General features: G+C 46.2%; 1 protein-coding gene across 1 annotated transcript in view; it reads left to right on the forward strand.

Moving 5' to 3' along the window:
* LOC135383849 (uncharacterized) overlaps positions 1 to 23,786 on the forward strand; it is a 146,163-nt gene extending 122,377 nt beyond the window's left edge. Inside the window, exons 4-6 of the mRNA XM_064613150.1 lie at positions 8,797 to 8,814; positions 9,183 to 9,286; positions 23,676 to 23,786. Coding sequence (XP_064469220.1) covers positions 8,797 to 8,814; positions 9,183 to 9,259 — 95 coding nt within the window. The 3' untranslated portion in view covers positions 9,260 to 9,286; positions 23,676 to 23,786. The remainder of the gene's footprint in view (positions 1 to 8,796; positions 8,815 to 9,182; positions 9,287 to 23,675) is intronic.
* The last annotated feature ends 431 nt before the right edge of the window (positions 23,787 to 24,217 follow it).

A 24,217-nucleotide genomic window follows, 5' to 3' on the forward strand; every position in this document is an offset into this window, starting at 1 on the left:
AGGACCGGTACCCGCTGCATAACCCACCTTGGTCAGTAAGCGATTGTTGCATTTACGTGCACCTGTCAATTGAGTGACGATAAGCGGTAAAAGTACGAGTTAGGAATCACATAATCGACAGGCAGTACTTAACAAATAAACATTCAGCACAATTTACACAATGTGGCTCCAATGGGAAAGACTCATCCATCACCATGCCAGCACTGGACAGCTGTTTCGTCTTGTGTCTTTTCCATCATAAGGATCGAAACTATCGGTTCTGTTTGAGGTAATTTCTTCCGGGGTAACGGTAGCAGCTCGAACCGTTAAACATATGTTGGAATATGTCACTGCATTTAGTTTACATGCCTTGATTTCGACATGCTTCCCACATTGTTTTTCCGAATTCGACACAAAGGGAAAAGAAAAGCGAGCATTGAACAGAGCAGAGTGTCTCTGTAAGTCGTTCCTTTTCGCCGAGCTGCAACATCAAAACATTTGGACATAAGTGGATTTATATATTGAACGCGAATAAACAACGGCAGCTTTTCACTATATCTCTTAAAAACATATGAAGCCGTATTAGAGAGAGGAAAAGTTCGACACATTGGAGCTTCCTCACGACGACACATTTAATTTGCATCCGCAGTAATTATTTATAAAGTTTCAACTGGAGCTCTAAGCTCCATTAGCCAGTCATGGGGAGGCCGTTCGGTTTTCCAAATAATTTATGATGGCGGCCCGACCCCCCCTTCCACGAATGAAGAATCTGCTGGGTGCTCAGCGTGTGGAGACTGCACGCACGTAGTAACTGAAGCTGCACGTAAATGCTGAGAAGAAATCTTATGTTCGCGGCTAGAGGAGCGATGACGGATATGTAAGGAAAAATATGGAAAGTGTGGGTCAACAAATGTGTAGCAGTCTATACTACATAACACTTTAAGCCGACAAAGCGCGGCGACGAATGCTCATTAGTTTCATATCAAACGTTGGAAAGGCCCATTTAAAGGCTGCCTCGCTGCGCATATCGGCACACAAATATTTTGCTCGCACTTATTGAAAAATTATTCTAAAACAGGCATGTCTATTCCCCTCTTCGACCTTTTCTAGGCGATATATTAGTACCAGAATATCTGACTGCCTTGGATTGGAAAAATTCTTAAAACAGAGATTCATAGATGAACTTCGCCCCATCAATTGTGTCAGAACTTCCCCTCGTAGAATACATGAAGCGACATGTTCCGTAAAAATAATTGCAGTATTGCAGTTTTCTTGCCACTTCGACTTCATGATATATTGTCACCACGATAAGAGGGCGTCACACGACCTTTACACGTACAGCTCGAAGCATACATAACAATAATGCAGTTTCTTCCGCAGGAGCTGTAGTACAGCCACCATAAGGTGCTTGTAAAAGAGAAAAGGAGAGTCCGTCGTAAGTCACATGCACCAAAGAGTATTGACTCTAGGTGCTATTATCAAGCGGTTGTCGGTATTTGGGGTGATTATGCAAGTTGCATGCTAGATGATATCGTGACCATAGATGATATCGCTGCCATATGAAGTGACTCTCTTATCGCGGCGTATAGAGCAGGTGATCGCGGCAAATGGAGAGGCCATCCCCTACTAAAGTCGGAAGCAAGACCAGCTTTGCCGCAGATTCGCCAATGGACAACAAAATGTCTGATACAGACGCTTAGTATTCCTGTAAACCTGTAGTATTCCTGTAAAGTAATAAACTCTATTCCTGGTGTCTCGTTTACATGCTGGCATTCTATTAGAGGAAAAGTTAGGTCAGCCCATGGGCGAATAGTTTTCTCGTAGACGAGGTTCCCTCGGCCTTCAGAAAACCCTATAAAACACGACCTGGTGTGCGACACCGGGGGGGGGGAGGTGCGACACCGCACAACATGTATAGTTTGGACATTCATTACGTCAGGTTAGCCATCGTTATTCGTACCTATCACCAAGTTGCAATACTGAAATATGGCTTGTTATAAATATATAGTTGTCATCGAGAAAGCCACACAGCAGCAGGAATCGAACCACACTGGGAACCAATTGGCGACCGGGTGCACTAACCACTATGCTACACTGGCATTTTTTCGATCAACAGCATTTTATTCCATACAGGTACAATTCAAGGGGTACACGTCGTTTCGTGTACAATGCAAGTTGCGATATGTGACTGCGAGAGCAATATATAAGAATGACACGTTGCACTACGTACAGAAGAACACACATGGTTATGATGAAGTGTCTGCAAATGTGTAGATGTACTTTCAGGACAAAGGCAGCAGGCTAAGGCGATGAAAAAAAATCCTACACAAACCTACAAACAAAAGCCTACACAAAGGGTCTACCCTACCATCGGAAAGAAACACACATACACTCACAGATACACACGCAGAGAGAGACAGACAGACAACAGATAAAAATGACCATGTCATAATGCTGTGCAGGTAACTGTCATGAGCCCAACAAGATGAGTACTCAGTCGGGCTCGATACAACAAGCTCAAGTATACTTGAAGCCACGCGGGGTTCGCCGCACTGCTTAGTTGGAACAGGAGAAACTTACCCGACATCACGTGCATCCTGAGAAGAGACAGAACCCAGCCGGCGGATCGTCGCGATCCCTGCTACGATGTGCTACCCGCAACGAGTACAGTCCTGACACAATGAGTGCGTCCCACGCGAGCTCGCACTCTGGGCGAGTCGGCACGCAGGAATACGTCCCAGAAAATGAAAGTATCCCTACATGGCAGGAAAGCATGCTCGATGGTTTCACTCAGAGAACAAGGAGCAGTCAAGAACAGGGACAACGACACAAGAAGACACACAAACAGTGTCGTTGTCCCTGTTTTTGACTGCTGCTTGTTCTCTGAGTCGTGTACCAACAAGCCCATCAACCTACTCTAGTCGATGGTTTCATCCTCTGGAAGGAGCCTACAGATGTGGTTGCTGAAAGCTACGAAGAAGCTCCGCTCTCGCAGTCAAACGCGCACAGAAAGCGTGACGATATGCAGGTGGCAGAAAGTCGTTCACTTTGGCTTCTACAGGAATTTTCTACACATGACGAACTCAACCTCTTCCTAGTATTTTTTCTTCATCAACATCAACATTTCCACTAGAGCTCTATGTTAAACGTTTAAACATCGAAACGTTTAAACGTTTTCTTAAGAAACGCGTTTTATAACACGTTTCACAGATTAAACGTTTTCTTAAAACACGTTTAAACATGTTCTGTTAGGTATACGTTCAACTGCACGTATACGTATTTAAGGTAGTCGGGCACCCAAAATTTTTTTTTGTTCCTCGCAGAGTAATAACATATTTGGAGTTCGTGGACTGATTGCTGATGGGTTGACACAGCTACAGGCATAAAATTGTGAATTTTTTGCGCTCGATTTTTGTTACATCTGCAAAAACGTTGAAAAAATGCCATTTTCCCCGTACGTTATAACACGACGACCAGTACCTCAATGCTGCTAACATTTGGCATGCTGCTTTATTGAAGCCTGTCAAGTGAAATGACCTAGAATCACTTACTTCTCTGAAGAAACTAATTTTTGGTGATTTTTTGAAATTTTTTGGTGAAAAAAAATGGGGGTTGTCTTACGTAAGAAGGTCCCAAACAGAATATTACCGATAGAATGACACCATTCTAGTTCAGTACAGATCCAAGTACCCTGGCAAAATCATGCATGTGTGGCGGATACGTTTTGAGATATCCTGTTTTCCGTCTCGAAAATATGCAAAAAATGCGTATTTGAGAAAATTGGATTTTTCTGACATATTTACAAGTATCTCATAAGAAGATGTCCGTAGGCTCCTAAAACTCCCCAGGCTTGTACGTCAGGCCTTCATTCACCTCGTCCTTCTGAATTTTCTTCTTCCGTCTTACCCTAAGCACCTTCCTGCCTTGTTTCGCAAAGGTCGTCGTGCAGCGCAAGCTCTTGGAAATCCTTTCCTCATCTTGCTTCATATACCCAGTGCTCGTATAATATCCTGCACATATTCCGAGCAGTTCAAACACACGTAGTAGGCCTCTGAAACCATCGTTGAACTGTACTATAGCATTTGCTAAACAGGCATCTGCGTACAGGTGAGGCACATTTTTGAGGACAGTCCTTCGACAGTGGTTTCACTAAGTTCAAGGCCAATTCCACCACAGTTCAAACATGCCAAGGCTTGAAATATGTTCTCCATACGCGTGACATCAAGCAAGCGGAAACCGGAGAGTGCTGAGCCTGATGGAACATTGCCTGGACCTGGTATCCCTCGAAGTTTGACGAGCTCGCTGTGATATCACAAGGGCTGTGTTGTCATCATGCTGTAGCTTGCGCACCTTGTCGCGTAACGATTGCCAGTGAATTTTCGCTTCTTCGTTCTCACGGCGCGACCCTTGCCCATTGCACGGCAGTTTCACACAGGCACAGTCAAAAATATACTATCTAAACACTGAAAACGAAACGAATAACGAAAAGGAGAACTGTAGAACGATTTCTCCGAAACGCGAACAGAACAACGTAGAAATTTCCAAGCATCACAGAATGGTTGCTGACGATGCCCGGTGTGTAGCCAAACGCGTGAGATATCGCTTAGAATTTTTCGTTGCATTTTTAATAATTTAAATGCCTGCTTTCGGTCACACCTTCGGTTCACGAGGGGCGTGACCAATTCTAGAAATTGCTCAGATCTCCCGTTCTATATGGCGCAATCAAAAAGTTTTTGCGCGAAAATGTGCCCTAGACGTCCTAGTTTCGGTTTTGAAATCAATCCAACTTTCGATTTTTTTTCGAAATTTTTCAAAAGTTTGGGTGCCCGACTACCTTAAGCGTTTTCCCAGGATACGTTTAAACGTTTTCGTTTGCATAAAGGTACAGCGGCACGTATACGTATATAAACGTTTTCCTAGGAGACGTTTAATCGTTTTCTTTTACATAATCGCTTTTAACCGTTTTTGTTTCCTTCTCGAAACATTACAGCTTACTTTCCTTGAAAGAGAGTGCAGGGTATCGTTAAAGTGGCATGTTACTTTGTCCCGCTCATTTGTGACCGTCTTATGTTTAATAAAGAACAGTCACAGCGCAGGGCGCATTTTATTCCGTTTCTTGGTGGTTAACAGAGCGTTGCCACGACCCCGTTCGCAGCGTACACCGAACTCCGCTCCGCGTGCACTCATGGCATTGGGATCGCTGGCACTCCAAAAGCGGAGCTTTATCTCATCGACATCGTCCGGCAGAATTACAATCCTGGGTGTTATCCTTTTCTTCATCCCAATTTGTTCATAACGGGAGGTGTAGGGCTCTTTGTGGGAATTCGCGTCAGCGCATCATGCCACAAAAGTCGTGCTCATCCCTTTTTTCCCACTCTGGCGCAAGAATGATATCATCCGGGACAGTGATTGGTTCTTAACGCGTAATTGGCAAATGTACTGGTTTTAGAGTGCAATAGTTGGAACCAGTAGGAAAGAGCAGGTTACATCCTTCAGGCTAAAGTAAGTCGCTCAAGGTGACGATCTTCCGCGTTGATGTTTTCACCAAAATAGTACTCGCGTAAAGAAGATAAATACGGAATTTTCAGTATAAGCTACCCAAAAGATTCAAACGTCATCACCGCCATTACGAGCTCGACAAGTTTAAAACTATAGTGAAACACGTCGGTTCATAATGAAATGTACCACGAAAATGAACACAAATAGGGTTGCTTAAAAGCCAAATATGAATTGAAGTAATAAGCTACTTATAAGACAGTGAGAAACTGGCGTAGTTGGTAATTACTGTTGGGAACCATGGACGCGCCAGGCATAACGGGGAACACTTCTGTCTCTGTCCCCGTAATGCCTGTCGCGTCCATGTTTCCCATTAATAGAGATAAGAAGTTGCTTGAATAGCTATCCGTTTCGAAAGTTGCGGTGTATCCGTTGATACACCGCTATCTTTGTCACTGTTTTACTGTATGATATTGTTGTCGTTAGTGATGCATATGTCATTTAGTATTACTAGGGCTTGTCATTTCACTTTAGGTGTTAGAGTTGTAGTTGAGATAACTATTGCTTATGCTGTTAATTTGTCGTGCATCTGTTACATACCTGTGGTTTCACTTTATCACACTTGTGCTGATAGGCTGACCCACAAGACATGAAACGTAGTTTCCATATTGTTTGCCCACACGGGACTACATAACAGGCTGCGGCCTCGTAGTCCCACATTTCATCAGTGTACGAGCAATGTGTGACTAAATAAAATTTAAAAAAAAAACGTTGCGTTTCGTATTAAGAAGACGTTTAAACGACCTTGACATAACGTTCAACCGCTTCATTTTAACAAACGCTTAAACGTTTCACATTAACGACACGTTTAAAGGTTCGCATTAACAAAACGTTTCAACGTTTCGCGTTAAACAAAACGTTTAAACGTTTCATAAGGAAACGTTTTCCAGACTATACGTTAATCTAAACAGCGTATAAAACGTTTAAACGGAAACGTTTTAAACGAAAATCGGAAAAACGTGTTAGATCCCGTGCCCTAATTTCTACACGCGCACAAGCACATCTTCGCCGAGACCAGAGCCAAAATACTGTCTGCAGAGAGGAAGGAAAAAGAGCGTAGACGACAGCCCAATGCAGGGCCCGACGCGATGTCTGAAGAATGGGTGTCGCGCATATCAAAATACACCGCTCGCGCGTTCCGTAAACTTTTGTCCCGACCTGTACCAGCTTGCTTGCTTCAAACTTTTCTTCCATGTGGAATACATTCAGCACACACATGTCTCTGTCTTCACTCAATTAAATTCTGCTTATATCACTAATATTCAGTGCGGGTGCACAACATTGTTCCCGACGGACGTCATATTGTGGGCAATGGCATCATTTGTCCACGATATTAACCGGCATGGAACTTGCAGAATCACCACATACAAAGACAACCGCAACTGGAGGCGACATTCTTTCCTGCATTTCTAACCCGCGAACCTGGCTCACGATTTACTCCCCTGTAACCAGAGCCCCCGTTATAACGCAAAACCTCTCCCCTTTTCTTTTCCCCAAGCGCCACTGGGTGGCTATACCCGATGTCTGGGGGATGAAACTGCGTTATTGTTCAGTGTGCTTCCAGCAGCACATTCCTTGTAGCCATGCAGCATAAAGACTTGGACGGACAGAAACACACAAACCGACTGCTGACTCACAACTAAGGTTTATTAACACATACACACACACACACACACGCACGCTCTTTAACGTCAAAAGTAAGCGACTATTGCAAGATAAACAGAGAGATAAGCGAAAAAAACCTGTCAAATTCTTCCCACGTGGCAAGACTGCTCAACTTCAATGAATTGATGCCAACTACCCCATCTCCCCAAGCAGCACAATGTAGTGAAAGTCGAGTGCAATAGGGGTGGACGGTATGTGTCTTATCAATGTTTTTTAGTTTCTCGAGTCTGTTCAAGGCCTTCCACCTACCCGTCCACCCCTATTGCACTCGACTTTCAGTACATTTTGCTGCTTGGGTCTCTACGCTTGAGCACGTTCGTGCTACGTAGGGAAGATCCACCGCAGCTCACAAACTGCACGTGGCAGTTTCAGTCACGTGCGTCCTCCTTGCATGTCTGCTGCATGAACATTATTGTCAACTTCAATTACTTGTGTTCTGTTGACTATTTATGCTGGTCTATACGGTAGGACAGCACGTTCTTCGCATGAGAGGTTGGGGAGAGCACGTTACAAAGCGTCTGTCCACTCAGGAAGCAGCAATGAGGGGGCACTCGTAGGCGGGCCACAACACTATGGTCAAAAAGATGAAGCAACGTGGTGGTGGTGCTAATGAAAGAGCTCGCCGTTGTCGACCTCACAGAGGTGGGCAACGTCACGACTAACGCTCTGGAGAATGTGCCTCCTGGGCCGACTTCTAGGGGAACTGTGCCGACGTATGTCTGACAGCGTCTGAAGAAAACGGAGGAAAAACCCCAGACAGCACAGCCGGAACCGGGATTCGAACTCTGTTACCTCCCAGTCTCGACATGACATGGCCAGCACGCTAACCACTCAGCAACGTGAGCTGGTGAAGCCACGTGACCTCACGTGCAGTTGTTGTAGTATCTTATTTGAGAGCGATCGAATAAGACCATTCTACATGCACGAGGGGGAAGGGAAAATAAGGGGCTGTGCGAAAGGCTGACCTACTTGCATAGCGTATTCTGCCCTATTGCTGAGACTGGGAGGTACCCGGATTCGAATCCTGCTGCCGGCTGTGCAGTCTGGTTTTTTTCCCGGGTTTTCCTCAGACGCTGTCAGATATGTGTCGGCACAGTTCCCTTATAAGTCCGCCCAGGACGCACATTCCCTCAGAGAGATAGTCGTGACGTTGCCCACCTCCGTGAGGCACACCCGGCGAGCACTTCATTAGCATCACCAACCACCGCCCTATTGCTGTATGATAATGCTGATGAGAAGTCGGAGCTTTATGGCGCGTCTGTGACTCCTATTGTTGTGTGATGCGATACTTGTTCCTGCTTCAAGGATGCATAATTTCTTTGGTTGTACTGTCTGTATTAAAGATGTATGATTTTACAGTGACCCCCTCGCAACTTTGCACTGCGTTGAAGTTTTTGTATGATTCGTTCATTCGTTCCTTTTTACTTGATCACTCGAATTTTAAACTCTTCACTCGCCCGTTTATCGCTATTTGCTGCATTGTAGTCATCTAGTTGCCCCATACGCCAAAACCATTATCATCACACATGTCACTGAAATGTCAATGAGCACGAGAAGGTAATGTGCCCACTAACCTTTGTCATTTTTTCTTTGCAGGTCTTCTATTTTCAACAGGTAAGACATCACAGAACCGTATTAGGCTACTTTTCTTCCCCAGCCATTAGAGCAATCACAGACACGTGGCGTCCAAGCATTGGGACAGCCAAGTCCACCCGATTCAACAGGGCATTAGCCTTAGTAATAGAATGTGGCTCTCATTATTATTCTTGCTTCTCCTAAGCGGATAACAATTCCTTCCATGCAAGGGCCTAGTACACATTGCCTTGATCAATCAGCTTTCGGCATTGCAAAACTCTATTCGTCTTGTGGAGCCCCTCACAGTGTAATTAGTTCCTGGCCCAACGCAAGGAGTTACCGGCTCATTGTCGATTCCAGTTAGGGACTGTGGTCCTAATGAATGCTCACCTAATCATCCTTTACAGACACATCGGCAGCGCTGGTGGCATCAAAGAGCTTACTGATTGCATTACTGGGACACGCATTTCTCAGGAATTCATAGTCAGAAGGTGCTTGGTAGACTGCCTTGGTAAGTCAGCCCTCTTTCGGGTACTGATTTTTGTGTGATATATGGCGAGCACACTGATGGGTCTATTTGCCGTAACTACAGCGTGTTGTCTAGGAGATTGTGTGTCCAGCCTGATTAGCACTGGGCAGGTGGGTTAACGCGGTGAGGGATTTTTCCTGGCGGGGTTGGGGAGCATTAAGCGCTCAATCGCGGATGTGGATTTGCACGGCGCATGTGGTAAGATGTGGGTAAGAGTCGAGTGTGAGACTAACCGGTGGTATTGTAGCCTTAAACCTTGTGAAAAAGTGACTCTATTGAGCCTCTCTGCATTTTAAAGGAACACTGAGGTGACACCAATTTTTTTGTCGTCTGCGGCGAGTTCTGCAACGAATAAAATAAGCTTCTGCGAAAGAACGGCAGGCGCAAGTGACGGCGCAAGCGAAAACAGGCGGTCTTCCGCACACCTTTCAAACATCCTCCACTCTTCAAAGGAAATCATCGAAGAATGAGGGAACGTCATCACGTAGCCCATGGCATGTGACTCGTGACAGGGACCGGCTTGGCTCAAGTGGGTATAAGTAGCGCGTGAGCTGAGCAGAAAGAAACAAAGAAGAAAGGCTCGGGGCCTTGTCCACATCACGCGAGAATTGCGTCGGTCGTCTGTGGCTGCTTTCTCCGACTGGCTTCGTATATGTGATTGTGCAGTGACAATACACGACACAGCGAAAATATTTTGCATGGTGACTCCTGACGGACAGCTTGACAGATGAGACAGGGTTTCGAGCCGCGTTAGATGTTACCTCATTGCTCCTTTACAGGAGCAATGAGGATGTAACATGGCTCGAAACCTTGCCTCATCTATCATGATGTCCACCAGGTGCCACCGTACAAAATATTTCCGCTTTGCCGTGTGTTGTAGATGTGCAATCGTATTTACAGAAACAGTCGGAGAAATCAGCGGCGAACGGCCGACACGATCCTCGCGTGACGTAGAAAAGGCCCCCAGCCTTTCTTTCTTTATTTTTCTTCAGGGGGTGAAAATTAGTGGGGGAGGTCACTATTAGAGTTACGTTGTGCCAGCTTTATATGCGGACATGCGATCAGAGCTGAAATAGCAAAGGCCCCTTGTAGGGGGTGCACAGGAAAGAAAGGCAGACGGGTGTCGCGGAATATTGGGAGTGTGGGGGTGTTAGAGGGATGCAGGATGGGTCTGAGTAAATCAGTGCAGTCACCTGTGTGTGGTTTGTAGTTGGCAACGACTCCCTTGAGGGCAGGGGCACAGTACACGAGAAAAACTATTTCAGTTGGTGTCCGCGAGGAGTGCGGAATTCTAAAGTTAATGTAATATCCACTTGGAGATGCCTTCCAACACAAAAACACCAAAAATGTTTCGCAAAATTCGTTCGTGTTTTTCATAAAACATCAAAAAACATCGAATTCGAAGCCAACTGCCAGCTTCCGGTTGAAACGGCACTTCCATGCTTCCCCTCTTTCGGTGACGTAATTGGCCAGAGCCGGCGAGATTCCAAATCGCTCAGCTGACGGTGTCGCCACGCTGGTTGCGATCCGATACCAAGCATGAACGCAGATGTTTCTGGCGACAGCTCGTCAGCAGATTGCAAGTCGGAAAACCGCATTTTGCGATGGACAGCCTGCCTTTATAACCGACTCCTGTGACGTTGGTCCGCACACTGTTGCCAGAATTCAGCCGGAGCGCGCAGCCGGCTGCAAAAATCCGATTAAATTCATTTTCGAATGTTTCCGACTGTTTTAAGACGAAATATTCATCTTGCATGTATTTCAGACACCCACTATTACGGTGCACCTTCAGTTCAACTGCGTTTTTTGTCCGTATATGACCTTTAAGTATGTTAATAGCCACGCGCGCGTTAAAATATGCCTATAGTCAGCTCCGCAATAAAACCCAGCCGAGACGTTCAAACAGAAATGGGTAAGTTCCTGAAAAGGGACAAAAAGAATCGATATCAGTGTGACTTGAATACGCCGCACACAATCCCGACTTTACAATGTGGGCCCGAATTTCGAAGGTAATTTTTGCTAAAGAAGGTCGCTAACAATGCTAACTATCGGTCTTCCGCCATCATTGTTGAGAGTTTGCTGGATGTTTTATCACGAGCCACATTTATCGTGGTCAGCTCAGAGCTTTTGAAACACAGTTTATACGAGAATGGTGCACCAGGAAAGCAGGTACAGTGAACCCTCGTTAATATGACCCCCGATAATCTGACATACGCGCTTTACGACCATACTCCTGGGAACAATGCAGTGAAACCTCTGCAAATCCCCCCGTTAATATGACAATTCCGCATTATGACCAAAATTTTCGGGAACGACCATGGTCATAATAACGAGTGTTCACTGTATATGCCTTCTACGGTGCGAGGTCAACGGTGCCGATATATTCGGAGGTCGCGATAACTTCACATAGCACGTAGGATTCTACGCCCATTTTACTCGTAACAGCGTTACTCGTGACTTCTGGAATATACTGTCCTGATTTTACGGTTTCACGTTTCCATATGTTTCTTTTTCAATCACTCAATCGTTACTCGTAACCCTACGCTAGGTATGACCCGAATTCCTGTAACACCATGGTTAGTCTACAACTCCCTCCCGTGCTCTATGCATTTCGAAACTAATCATGAAGACAGAATGTAAAGCTGAAGCGAACCTTGAAACAGCACAAAACGTAATGGACAGGTTTTCGAAAAATCATCCATTCTAAGCGTTTTTTAAAAGTTGTTTTACCTCGCGTATGCCCATGTGGGGATGCTTACAAACAATGCAGAGACCTACAGCGTACGCGCATTTTGTGAGACCTTTACTCCGGACATAGCATATAACGTTCGAGCGCCTTCTAGCAGCTGCCAGGCGCGCCGGAATGTTTCTTGAAATACATTTCGTAACAGTTCCCCCACTTAGGAAGCTTCCGTGAATCATTCAGGGAGTGACACGTGAAAGCGAGTCGGCGGATATTAATTCAGCGAGTCGGTCTCTTCTGGCTTGTCAGCTTTTTCCAAAACGCTGAGCACATCCTTTCGTCAGCATATTCGCAGGAAATCAGCGGCGGAAGTGGAATAGAAGATCTTCTTCCTAAGTAAAAGGGTTTGAACTAATCGTCCTTTGCTGTCATGTAACTGATATCTAAAAACGTGAGCTCACAGTCTCCTTGACGCATAAGAGGAGCAGTGCTTCATTGCACTTTGCACTTTCCAGTTGTTTGTCGCTATGTCAAAACAGGCATGGAGTCCACGTCCCAGTTTGAAATGCGATAGCATTCATGAGCGAACCGTTCGAGCTTTCTTGAAGCGAGGTACGTCGTAACATAAGCCCTGCACTCATTAGTGAATTTTAGTATATCGTACGTTATCGCGTCCGCTTAGGTAATGGATAGCGTTGGCGGTCCTGCGCACGCGCAAGACATAAACAGAACTTTGCGCATTGCGCAGAACCACCACGCTATCCCTTACGTACGCAAAGGCGACAGCGCACGATATACGAGGGGTGTTCAAGTCAAACCGGGACTTTCTGTCTCCTGAGTGTACAAATGGCTCGCGCTACTTCTTTTCCGTCATTTTCACACGCGCAGGCCTCCGCGTTCACCACGTGGTGGTTCATAGTTTGTGCAAAACAGAAGACACGTGTTGGACAAGATGGCCGACAACGAGGTGAGCGCGCACACCGAACAGGAATTGTCATGAAGTTTCTCGTGAATGAAGGCGTAAAGTCATATCAAATTCACAGACGACTTCAGGCTCAGTATGACCACGATACACTTAGCCGCAGCAAAGCGTTTGAGTCGTACAAACGGTTCCGAGACGGACGTACATCTGTGCAGGACGATCCCGGCCGGGGCTCGGAGCCCAGTGTCAGAGTTCCTGAGAACATCCAACTTGTGGAGCGCCTGATCCTCAAGGACCGACGGATAACATGTTTCGAACTGGCTCGAAAGATGGACCTTTCTGTTGGAACGTTGAACACTATCATTCATGAACACCTCCAGTTTCGGAAAGTTAGTGCCGGTTGGGTCCCGAGGCAGCTCTCCGTGTGTGACCGGCAGAGAAGACTGGAACTCTCCCAAGGGCTAAGGTACCGTTTCGACACTGAAGGACAGCCGTTCCTTGATCGGATCGTCACGTGCGATGAAACGTGGGTGCACCATTTCACTCCTGAGTCTAAACTTGCATCAAAACAGTGGAAGCATCCGGGCGTGCCAGCTCCCAAGAAGTTCCGAAGCACCCCGTCTGCGGGTCAGGTCATGGCCACGGTTTTCTGAGAACAGGCTGGCGTTGTTCATATTGATTTTCTGCCCAGTGGTACCACCATAAATAGTCCATATTACTGCCAGGTTCTCAGAAGTGTGCATAAGGCGCTGAAGCAAAAGCGGCCGGGCCTCATCACCAAAGGAGTCCTCCTCCTACAGGACAATGCACGCCCGCCTATCGCGCATCTCACGACACGCACCTTACAGGAACTTGGCTGGGAGTTGTTGCCACATCCCCCTTACACTCCAGACCTCGCCCCCAGCGATTTCCATCTCTTCGGGCCACTGAAGGCTTTCCTTGGGGGCCGCCACTTCAGCTGCGACGACAAGGTCATAAGAATGCGGTCCGGTCCGATCATGGCTGCTACGCGCCGGTAAGGATTTCTACGCTGCTGGCATCCAAGCCCTCGTGAAACACTGGGACAAGTGCATTAGTGAAGCTGGAGATTACGTTGAAAAATAAAACTAATTTCTCGCCTGTAACTTCATTTTACTTTTGCGAAAAATGAAAAGTCCCGGTTTGACTTGAACACCCCTCGTACTAAAACTCACTATTAGTTGCTGCTTGGGGAGCACGCATTCCAACACGCGGCTACAACACTGCCGTGAAACACAGCAGTTCCAGATAGCAGAGAAACGGATAGCAAGAAAAACAGAATACACATTATGGTCTATCCTCCAAGCAGCGCAATTCACTCTACTGTGCTTTGTGTCTAGGCTAAATTGGGTAAATTTGTAAATAAAGTTTCTTCGCTCGCAAAAAAAAAAAAAAGAAGTAAAAGAGCTCCCGTGGCCTATCGGCTACAATGACGCCATTCCGCTCCGAGACTCACCGGTGAGCCCTGTCCAAATCCGGGCGTCGGCTGCGCTGTATGGGTGTTTTCCCTGGATTTTCCTCAGGCATTGTAAGAAAATTTCTTGCGCAGTTCCCTGCGAAGTGGGCCCAGAACGCACGATCCAACTGCGATACTTGTGACGTTGCCCGCCTGGTCGTGGCCGACTGCGGGAAGCAGTTTCTCCACCACCGCCGCAGTTAGCTCCCGTAGCCTTGCGGATACGATCATGGTGTTCCACGCCGAGACTGGGAGGTGACCCTGGTTCGAATATGGGCGCCGGCTGTGCTTTCAGGGTGTTTCCCTAGATTTTCCTGATACGCCTTAAGACAAACTTCGGCATAGTTCCCTGTGAGGTCGGCCCAGGACGCATGGCCTCACCGTGCCGTGATAATCGTGACGTTTCCTGCCTGAGCGTGGCCGACTACGGCAAGCAGTTCCATCACCTCTGCTAGCACCGTGAGAGAGGGCGAGATTCAGATGTCACATCGTGGACTCAACGGCACAAGCAGTTGTCGGCGGAGCAACTTTTCCAGGTCAAGTGTAGCGACAATTGCATGCGAGTACAAGAGAGACTCAGAGCAGCCCGAAGCGCATTTGAGTAAAACTCGACAAGCGCGAATGTCTCACGAAAACGACGAACAACACCAACTCCATCTACAATGAAGCTGGATATGCGCTAGACAACAAAAAAGCTACCCACTACTCTCCAGATGTCCATCTGACGCAACAGGACAGGTGCCGGCCAAGGAGAACGACAACATGGTCATAAGGGCCCTTAACGTGCTCAGTCTCAATGCAGACGTTACCGGTATAGCGACTGACCCGGTACTGGCCAAGTGCAACGTCCTGGCCCTCTCGGAGACCAGGACCAACCTACCGCGACATAGGGAAGGCTCGTTATGCGTTTCTCATGCCAAGAGAGGAGACAACTGAGGTACCGGTGCCCCCATCTAAAAAATACGAATGAATGACAAAACTGTCATAGCAAATCAAGATATAGTTATACTCTCAAAGTAGGCAAGGTAGAACACGCCCTAGCCGCTACAGATTAAGTTGGTGGCATATGCGTCGTAAAGATGGAGAGAGGGATTATGTTCGGTGAAGGTGCTGTCTGCCTGCTGGGTGGAGGCGGTACGGGACACTCGGGGGGAGGGAGGAAGAGGTAATGGTGAAAGAGAGAGGGGAAAAGTGATGGTGGTACAGGAGGGGGAGCATTGTGCAGTCCCTCTTGCTCTGGGAATCGGGTAGTTGTGGAGAACCACCCACCACAGGAAAGACACGAGCATCCCTCAGTAGCCTTCATTCTGTACCACGGTAACCGCCAGCATGATTGGCGAAGTTACCCCACCTATGCGTCGTAGAAGTGGACTCCCCCACGCTCATCGTGCCGGTATACCTTGCACCGTGATCCTCTAAAAGGCAAGATCAGGAGGTTCCTTCTAGTCAACGCTTCAATTACTCCGCGAGGAACACAACATGCCTATGATAATCATGGGAGGCTTCAATACGGACATTAAGGGACTCCAAAACAACTGGTTCGCAGACTTCATGAACGGAGTCTTCGATTTGCATCTAGCCAGTGCCAATAAAATTTCCACAACCCTCACGGGAAGTGTTACCGATCGTGTCTTCGTCAGGGACATAGACAAGCTAGTGGTTGCCAAGTACGTCAGCTGCTTCAGTATCCACAGGCCTCTACTGGTCATCGTCGGGGAATACCCGCGATGAGCTCATAAATGCTATCGCATTTCAATGATAATTGGCACAACGATTTCTGCCGTATTGTTTAAAAGTTCCGTCCTTTCTGTCGCGTAGAGCACATGCGCGTACAGAAAACATAAACAATCTTCCCTCTTCTTTTTAACGTAATTGCGACTCTGTTTACAGAAATCACATTATCCACTCGAAGGAAAATACATCTGATTATAGGAGCAACCGACATCTCAAACAGAAAACTGTTCCTGAGCTGGGCCCAGCAGGACGCGTTCAGGCGTAGTCAGGCTTTCCTTCTAACAATATCATTCTATTCCATTTATTAAATATCAAGGGCCCTACTAGGGCGTTGCATGGAAGAGGGTACAACGGGAAATACACAGGGGACTACACATACGCATATTGAAAGGAACATAAAAACATCGTCTCTTATATAGCGGGGAAGACACAAAAAAATCTACAAGATCATGTCGGCCAGAGCGTTATACAACTTGTCAATGGATTCAAGGGCGATGATTTCTTTTGAAAAGTTATCCCATTCTATTACTGTGCGTGAAAAGAAGAAACTTGCAAATGTTGATGTTCTAGAATGGATGCGCGAAAACTGATAACCATGATGATAGGTGGATGAACAATACGGGCAGAGATCTGAACGGGGCGGAACGACATACGGCAGGGAAGTGTTGGATGAATTGAGAGAAAATCTCGAAATGGTCCCTCAGCTGGACAAAATACGTTACTCTAGGTTATGTTCCAGGCTTGAAATGCCGGTTAAGAGTCATAATTATTAGCGATGAAGCGGGCAGCACGATTGTGTATCTTCTCAATGTGGTTCGATAAGTATGCAACGGACGGCTACCAGATGGCGAATGCCTACTTGAGCTGGGGGCGGACAATGGTTACATACGAAAAGCGATTGACATATGTGGAAGCATGACGGAGATGTCGTCGGAGATAACCTACAGGGTTAGTGTAGCAATCATTGCACACCTCGATCGCATCGTAAAAATAGAATTGAAAACATTGCAAACTGCTGGCCATTTGTCTGTCAGTTTTCTTGAAATATTTTCCAAGCCTTGTGGTCCAGAAAAAGAGAGAGAGAGAGAGAAAGGAAGGAAAAAAAGAGAAAAAAAGAGCCAAATGAACCAAAATCCCTGCATTTTCAACGGCCAACCTCACTCAAGAACCGCCATTTCTTCCTGTGTGTGCTTCAGGTTTATATCAACACACACTCGTGGCACAACATGCAGAAGAGGACTAGTGCGTAACGTCGGCATGTCGTATTGATCAGAATCGTATATTAAAATCAGAGCCGTCGCATTGGGGTTTCCCACCAGCTCCCGTGGCATAGTGGTTAGGGTGATCGCTTTCCATGCCGAGACTGGGAGGTGACACGGGTTCGAATCCTGTTACCTGCTGTGCTGTCTGAGGTGTTCCCCGGGTTTTCTGAAGACTTTCCAGACGAATGTCGGCACAGTTCTAGCCAGGACGCATACTAGCCCCCCTGTCCCCCACTCCTTCCTGCTGTTCTCTCTCCCTCTGTACACATCTGTACGCCGCTCATAGCCACAGTTGCTTCGCGGCGCTAACACGGGATTTTAAAAAAAATGCATTAGGGTTGCCACCTGTCTGGATTGGATCCAAACAGCTCGGAAATTCGAGGCTTGCGTTCGATGTCCGAATGAAGACGTAATCGGACATAAAATGTTCGGAAATTGGCGAAGTCGGAGTAAAAACGGTAAAGACTCGAATTTTCGTTTGCGTCATTGTCGCTAAAGATTGAGCGATAGCTAAATGCGTAATCAAAGCTGCGTTGAACCACACGAAGATACTGCAGATAACCTCTCATAGATTATTAGAAGCCTTCGTACCCAGCGCTGAGCTATCAAGTCTGAAGAATTCGATGCGGTCCCTAACAATCCAATGCAAGACAGGGCAAAAAATGGAGGAAGGTATGGCAAGGTGCAACAGTAACAGCTCCTCATACAGACACATGGTTTGAGATAGTTCACACAGCTCTGGGCACAATGCAAATGAAATTGCCTGGACCATACGCGACGTTATGCATTCCAGACGGCCAATCAGGGTCCTTGCTTGTCTCGCCTGGTGTGTCCTGGCTAGCATCGACCTGTACTGGTTTTCGCGGGAAGCCCAGTTATCTGTAGTCAGAAATCAGTAATGCAACTTTTCGATAGAGCTTTTTTGTTATATATTTATATTATCCATTTATTTCTTGTTGGTGAACGTCAGGTGACTATTCTGTTGGAGAGGTTCACGCGAGTTGAGGGGATTGCTGTTTGCCACCAGCATCAACAATCACGCCCCTGCCCAGGTGTTCAGCAACCCTATCCGGCATTGATGTAGGCACAGCTCCACCTTTGTGTGGCGATGTGAACGTGAGGCAGACACAAGCAAAATAGACTGTATGCAAAACCCAGCGCCATCTCGTAGCACTCGCGGGAACCTACCCGAATTCCGCCATGTTTGAGGCGCCCAACTCGGCTGGAGCCATACACAAAGCTGCCGTTTTATTGCGTGGTGTGCTTCATAGATGTACTGTTCCACCATGTTATTTGTGTGGTGAGGGGAAGGGTTCAAAAGGAAATACAAATCAAGTAAGAGTGCTTCAGAAGCCTGTATTGCTGATGGTGTCGAAAGCAGTTAGCTGGGTGATTACTGATTGCACCGAGACGGTGAGCGCGTTAACCTAGCTCAACGCTCTCTCTCTCTCTTTTTTTTGTCCCATCACAGGATAAATTTAGTCAGTTTAGTACATCCCATCTCAGAACTATAGTTAGTGCACTCTATAAGGCAGAAACATTTGGTACAAACTAAACGCTTAGTACGACTGCAGTTGACATGAAATGCTCTGTAATGTTCACTGTTACGCACTGGTATGGAATGCGATTTTTTTCAGCTCGGTGAATCTGAGTTTTCGTTTGAGCATCCCACACAACTGTCACGTTAGGTTGCACGGGATTTCATGTGACTGTTTACCAGACAGATAGTCTGCCTCAGATATCCGCCTCAGACTCTGCACGCGCAGTGTTTGAAACGTTTAGTGTGAGGACACTTCATACTTGGGTGAACACGTCACATAATATATATTTTACAGCTACCATCCACAGTTCCCTGAGTTCTACAGAAATTGCTGCTAGGCTAGCCATCAAGGGAAAAGATGAGTTCAGTATTGAGAGAGCAAATGTGTGTTCACGGCACTTCAAAGAGGGTGATGCCAAACGTGCCGAGTGGACATATATTCTCTATGAATTTGCGGTGCCATTAGCATTCACACTCGAGAAGCAGAAGTCTGTGAGGAAACCACCTAAACGGTTAGTATTCATGGGAAAACTATCGGTAGTATACATCAATACGAGAAACGGCCGATAGTTTTACGATATTCACGATCGACAGTTGCCCTTTTGTATGAAATGTTGCTGCTGTACACAGTACACTAATAGTTCCCAAATGTGCTGTACGAAACTGTCTAAATATATCCTGGAGTGAGATGACAAAGCAGTGCAATTACAGCAGAGCAATAACCGCGCTGCGCCAATGCTTTCAATGCAGTGAGGAATGCAGGTATTCGAAGCACTCTCATCTGGTTTGCATTCCCATTTAAGCGGCTCCTCTCACCACGTGAGTAACATAGTAGATATGTGTGAGATAGAGTGATATAGAGACAAGATATGTGTGAGCAAGGCATGACACGCGGTAGAACTGGATGCAGGAGAGTCGTGCGTATCGCTCGGGCCGCGGCGACGCCTTAAACATGGCGAAAATCTGGAGGTTCCCGTGGGCGCTACAAGAGGGCGCTGAGTTTTTGAGTGACACCGCCTATTGCGATGTGTCACTGATATAGGCCATTGAAAATGCATGGCATGAGTGTTTTGCTTGATCTTGGATTTTGTTTCTACGCAGGCCCATAACGATTGAAACAACAACAACAACAAAAAAAAGAACGAAAGAAAGAAAAATCCAGTACGACTTCAGACAAATGGCTATCAGTCTGCAAAGTTTGGGGCGGGATAAGTCCCGTATTCTATTTTTACGATGTGATCGAAATGTGCTATGATTGCTAGACCTCTAGTGTCGGCTGGATTTTTCAGTAATGTTGGTAATGTGCATGTTCCATGACAAATGAATTCCAGTGTGACACCTCAGTACTTGTATGATGTGCTTGGTGAAATCCGATGTTACTGAACTGACACGGCAAAACGTGATGTACCAGTATTTATCGACGTTTAGAGGCATGGATTGGTCGATTGATTGGTCGAGAGAACAAGCGAGGCAATGTGTGACTCCTATTTGTTTACATGGGAGCAACGACCAGTTACCGATTTTCTCCTCAGAAATCATTCAACCCTTAAATATCCGTGATATTTTCCGATTTTTCCCTTATTCCTTCCGGCGTACCGGAAGGGACTGTCAGGCTCCTTCGCCGCAACATGGTACCTGGGCCCACTTCTGTAAACCAGCGAGACACCAAGGAACATGGACACACAGATAACATAAGTCGTAAGAGTTACCGACTATAAATAGGGCACACACACGACTCACCTATTTGAAGACTGACTAATCCGCGGAACGTGGAGCACAAAAGTACATTCAGTACACCCAAGTTTTACTGGCACATAACTATGTCTTATTACGTGATAACAAACTATGCGCACGTAATATCACAGTGCTTACATAACTTCGAAGGGAGATGAAAGTCATGCAGTTTTATCACGGTTCATTCCTTTGCAAGTCTTTTAGTTTTCTCGCAGACGCAATTCACAATTTGCTGCGGCACGTCGATGTAAAAGCACACAAATGCAAGTTTTTTTCTTAGCTGCACTTTTTGCTGTTAAACGTATTTCAATCTGGGTACATTTCAGAACCATTTGAGCTGACAACTTGCCAGGAAGTGGATGACATTCCGAACAGATATTTTAGCAGTTGCGTACTGTTACTGTGTCGTGAATTCTAAATGAAGCATACCCGTGAAATATCGGGAAGTATGATGATGCTCTCTCTTGGCTCTGCGTGGCGTGAGTGTAAACTGTGGAAGACATTTTGGGCACCTGGCATCCTCCCATTAGCACTTTTGTCACGGTCTCAGAATGGCATTGTTAATATAAAGCGAAATCGATAGGCTTAGCTCCGCCCCGCCCCAGCGAATAAATGTGGTCATTACAGTTGGTAAGAGATTGCTATGGGATTCTGCCTTTAGTAGCTGCTCCGTGGGTACTTTACGTGGTCAGCGAAAAGCATGCCCTCTGCTGACTAGGTGTGTGTGTGTGTGTGTGTGTAGGTATGTAACGTAAGCAATGTATTAGATGTTAAATTGGTATGAGATGAACACGCTTGTGGAAGGAAACTGGGCTCGATGCAAGTCCATGTTTACCTGATCGCATAAGAAACGGCTCCAGGTTTGTGGCCGCATGACGGATGCTCTTTGTGTACGCTGGCGAACATCACGAGAAAGTAAAGTCGCTAGAGTGGAGCAATCCCAAAGCAAGCTGTGGTCACGCCGCGACGCAAGTAACAAGGCGTGAATCATCTCATGCACATCCCTGCAGAATATGTCTAGGATATTAGCGGTAACTACTATATTTCGTTTCACCCACTCGAAATTTGGGTGTGGTATTCATGAGGACACAATTAAAGGGAGTGGCTGTTTTGCTTGTATGCAGTTGGTCCCATTTCCCGAGGGTTAGGGGAGGAGAACCACCGCGAAAGTCGAAATTCGCGAATAACATGAATGCGTATTTTTGACTCGTTGCTTCCATAATGGCGAACAACTGCCGAATCTGTTTTTTGTGTGTGTGTGTGTTTTTCTACGCACTATACGTAATAATGCAATCTTTACTTGTACGGTCTTCACTGTCAGTTGCCTCTTGGGAACACATTCAAAAGCAGTAGCAGCTCCACGCTTTCGACCCTTGATAACAGTCTCGTTGGTTTCAAGACAAAACAGACACCAGAAACAGTTTTGCACACGCCGCCTTGGGGTTCCTTAATAGGCTGCGACCACACCTATTGGACACGCCGAAACTATTTTAAATAGACACCTGTAAAATCGAGACCAGAGAAATGGCGAATAATCGAATTCGCGAAAGCTGGCCTGTCTCCCTTCCAGAGAACCTTTGCCTTTCTGTATCAAATAGATTTTTATTTAGACTGCATTGGATAGTTAATACAAGGGGAGAAGTTGATATAGTCACCTTTCCAATTCTGCTGCTCCTACACTACCTCTCCAACACAGGCACACACACACACCCTTAAAAGAAACACACACAAAAAAAACTTAAATTTTGAATTCTGCATTGTCTAGTTTATAAGACAAGGTCATCGTCCACTTCGTCTGCTTTGTTTCCATCTTTATACGAGTCTGCACTGTGTCCCTTCATTGCTAACGAACATCTAGTCATCTGAACTCTGCAGGCCTACAGATGCTGCACGGCACATATTGACGTGACATCGAGCAGACAGATGGTGTTTCCTTTTCCTTGTGCAGAGGTGCTGCTAATCTCGTGCGTCTTTCCATTACGTGTATTATGCAAGATCGGGTTTTCGCTAGCTATGAGGACGTCTGGGCATGGAGGTAAGAAACTAAGGAGAGGGCTATAAGATCGGAGGGCCGTGGGACCCCTCTAGCGGTCGCTCCTGGCAATACCACGCCCATCTAGTTGCCCGGTCACGTGATCCCCACATGTTTCGGCGTTATGGCGGTCTGCTCGGAGGATTGGAAGTTTAGCAAACCTCATCTTCAGCAAACGTCTTACCTTCAAGGAGTCCATTCGCACAATACTTTGAAGGTTATGGGTTGTTTCAACATTTGCCGCGTGATAAATCACAACAAAAGTTGAGCAAAACAGAAGAGAAGCCAGGCAATGTCACGATGACGTACGTACGTCTTCTAGCGATTTGTGATCCATTGCTTCCACTCTGAGATGATCTATCTTGTGTTTCAACGGGTGTGATAACTTCTAAGATGTTATGAAAGCGGAAACAAGTTATTCGGCCGCAGCTCGTCTCTGTATTCAGGTAAGATACGCCGCGGACATGGAGGACGCCATGTTTTATGACGTCTTGCCGTGACGTTTATGGGTCACGTGTGTGGGCAACTAACCACAATGCCATGCGCGGGTCACAGCACGCTCGCTTGCATTGGGAGAGGCGCTTAGGGCATCTCCTTAGTTTCTTACCTCCATGCGTCTGGGGCATGAACACTAATGCGATATGCATATAATTGCTGTCATTCAAGGTTATGCGTATACTATACCTAGTGCATAATGCGTCGCCTGGTACTGCTGTACTGAGATACTGCTACGGTGTGCATGTTCAGTGTGCACATGTATAATGTAGTAGAATAGTTGGTTTTGCAGTACATTTCCAAAATGCTTTTTCCTTAAGGTGTGCTTGTGTAACTGCGGTGTGTTTAGCGCATGCGTTGTAAGAAAATTTAGTGTGTTTGTGGCTTGACAACGGTGTGGGTTCCTTAGTAACGATGTTTTTAGCACGAAAGTGCGTTCGTATGCACATTTGTAGATCTGTCGACTCTAACTCGACATTTTATGTTTCGTTACAGGTTTCTTCCGTGGGGGCTTGAATCCACCAGGGCATTCAAAGTTTTTTTTAATTGAAATGTACATACATATATATATTTCTAAATAAAATCAATTTCCTTTCTGGGAATGTATTAAGTGTTCTTCAGTTCTTTTTCTTTTTAATCGCTGAAATGCACTGTTGGAGAACAGAACGAAGAAGCGCAGTGCAGAAGAGGCGTGGTGGGAGAAACGGACCGGGTCAAGACTCTTCATCAGTCAAGCAACTCTTCATCATCAAGCTCTTCATCAGTGACAACTGCGTTGCCATGTATAAATATCTATGAAGTATCATGAAGGTTGTCGCGTAAGACATTATGGCGGGCAAAAAACTACGCGGCTTAGTCTAGTCACATATGCGTGACGTCACGAGGTGACCATAACGTGATTGAACGAGCAGAGAGGGAGAGAGAGAAATACGGGCATAGCTGTCCAACGCGTCTACGCAGATGGCGTTCACTAAGTCCCATGTGCTAAAGAATACCCTCAGTAAGGGAAGTGAGTTATCTGGGGTTCCAGGTTGTTG

This window comes from Ornithodoros turicata, chromosome 2 (assembly GCF_037126465.1).
Source record: "Ornithodoros turicata isolate Travis chromosome 2, ASM3712646v1, whole genome shotgun sequence".
NCBI classification, from domain to species: Eukaryota; Metazoa; Arthropoda; class Arachnida; order Ixodida; family Argasidae; genus Ornithodoros; species Ornithodoros turicata.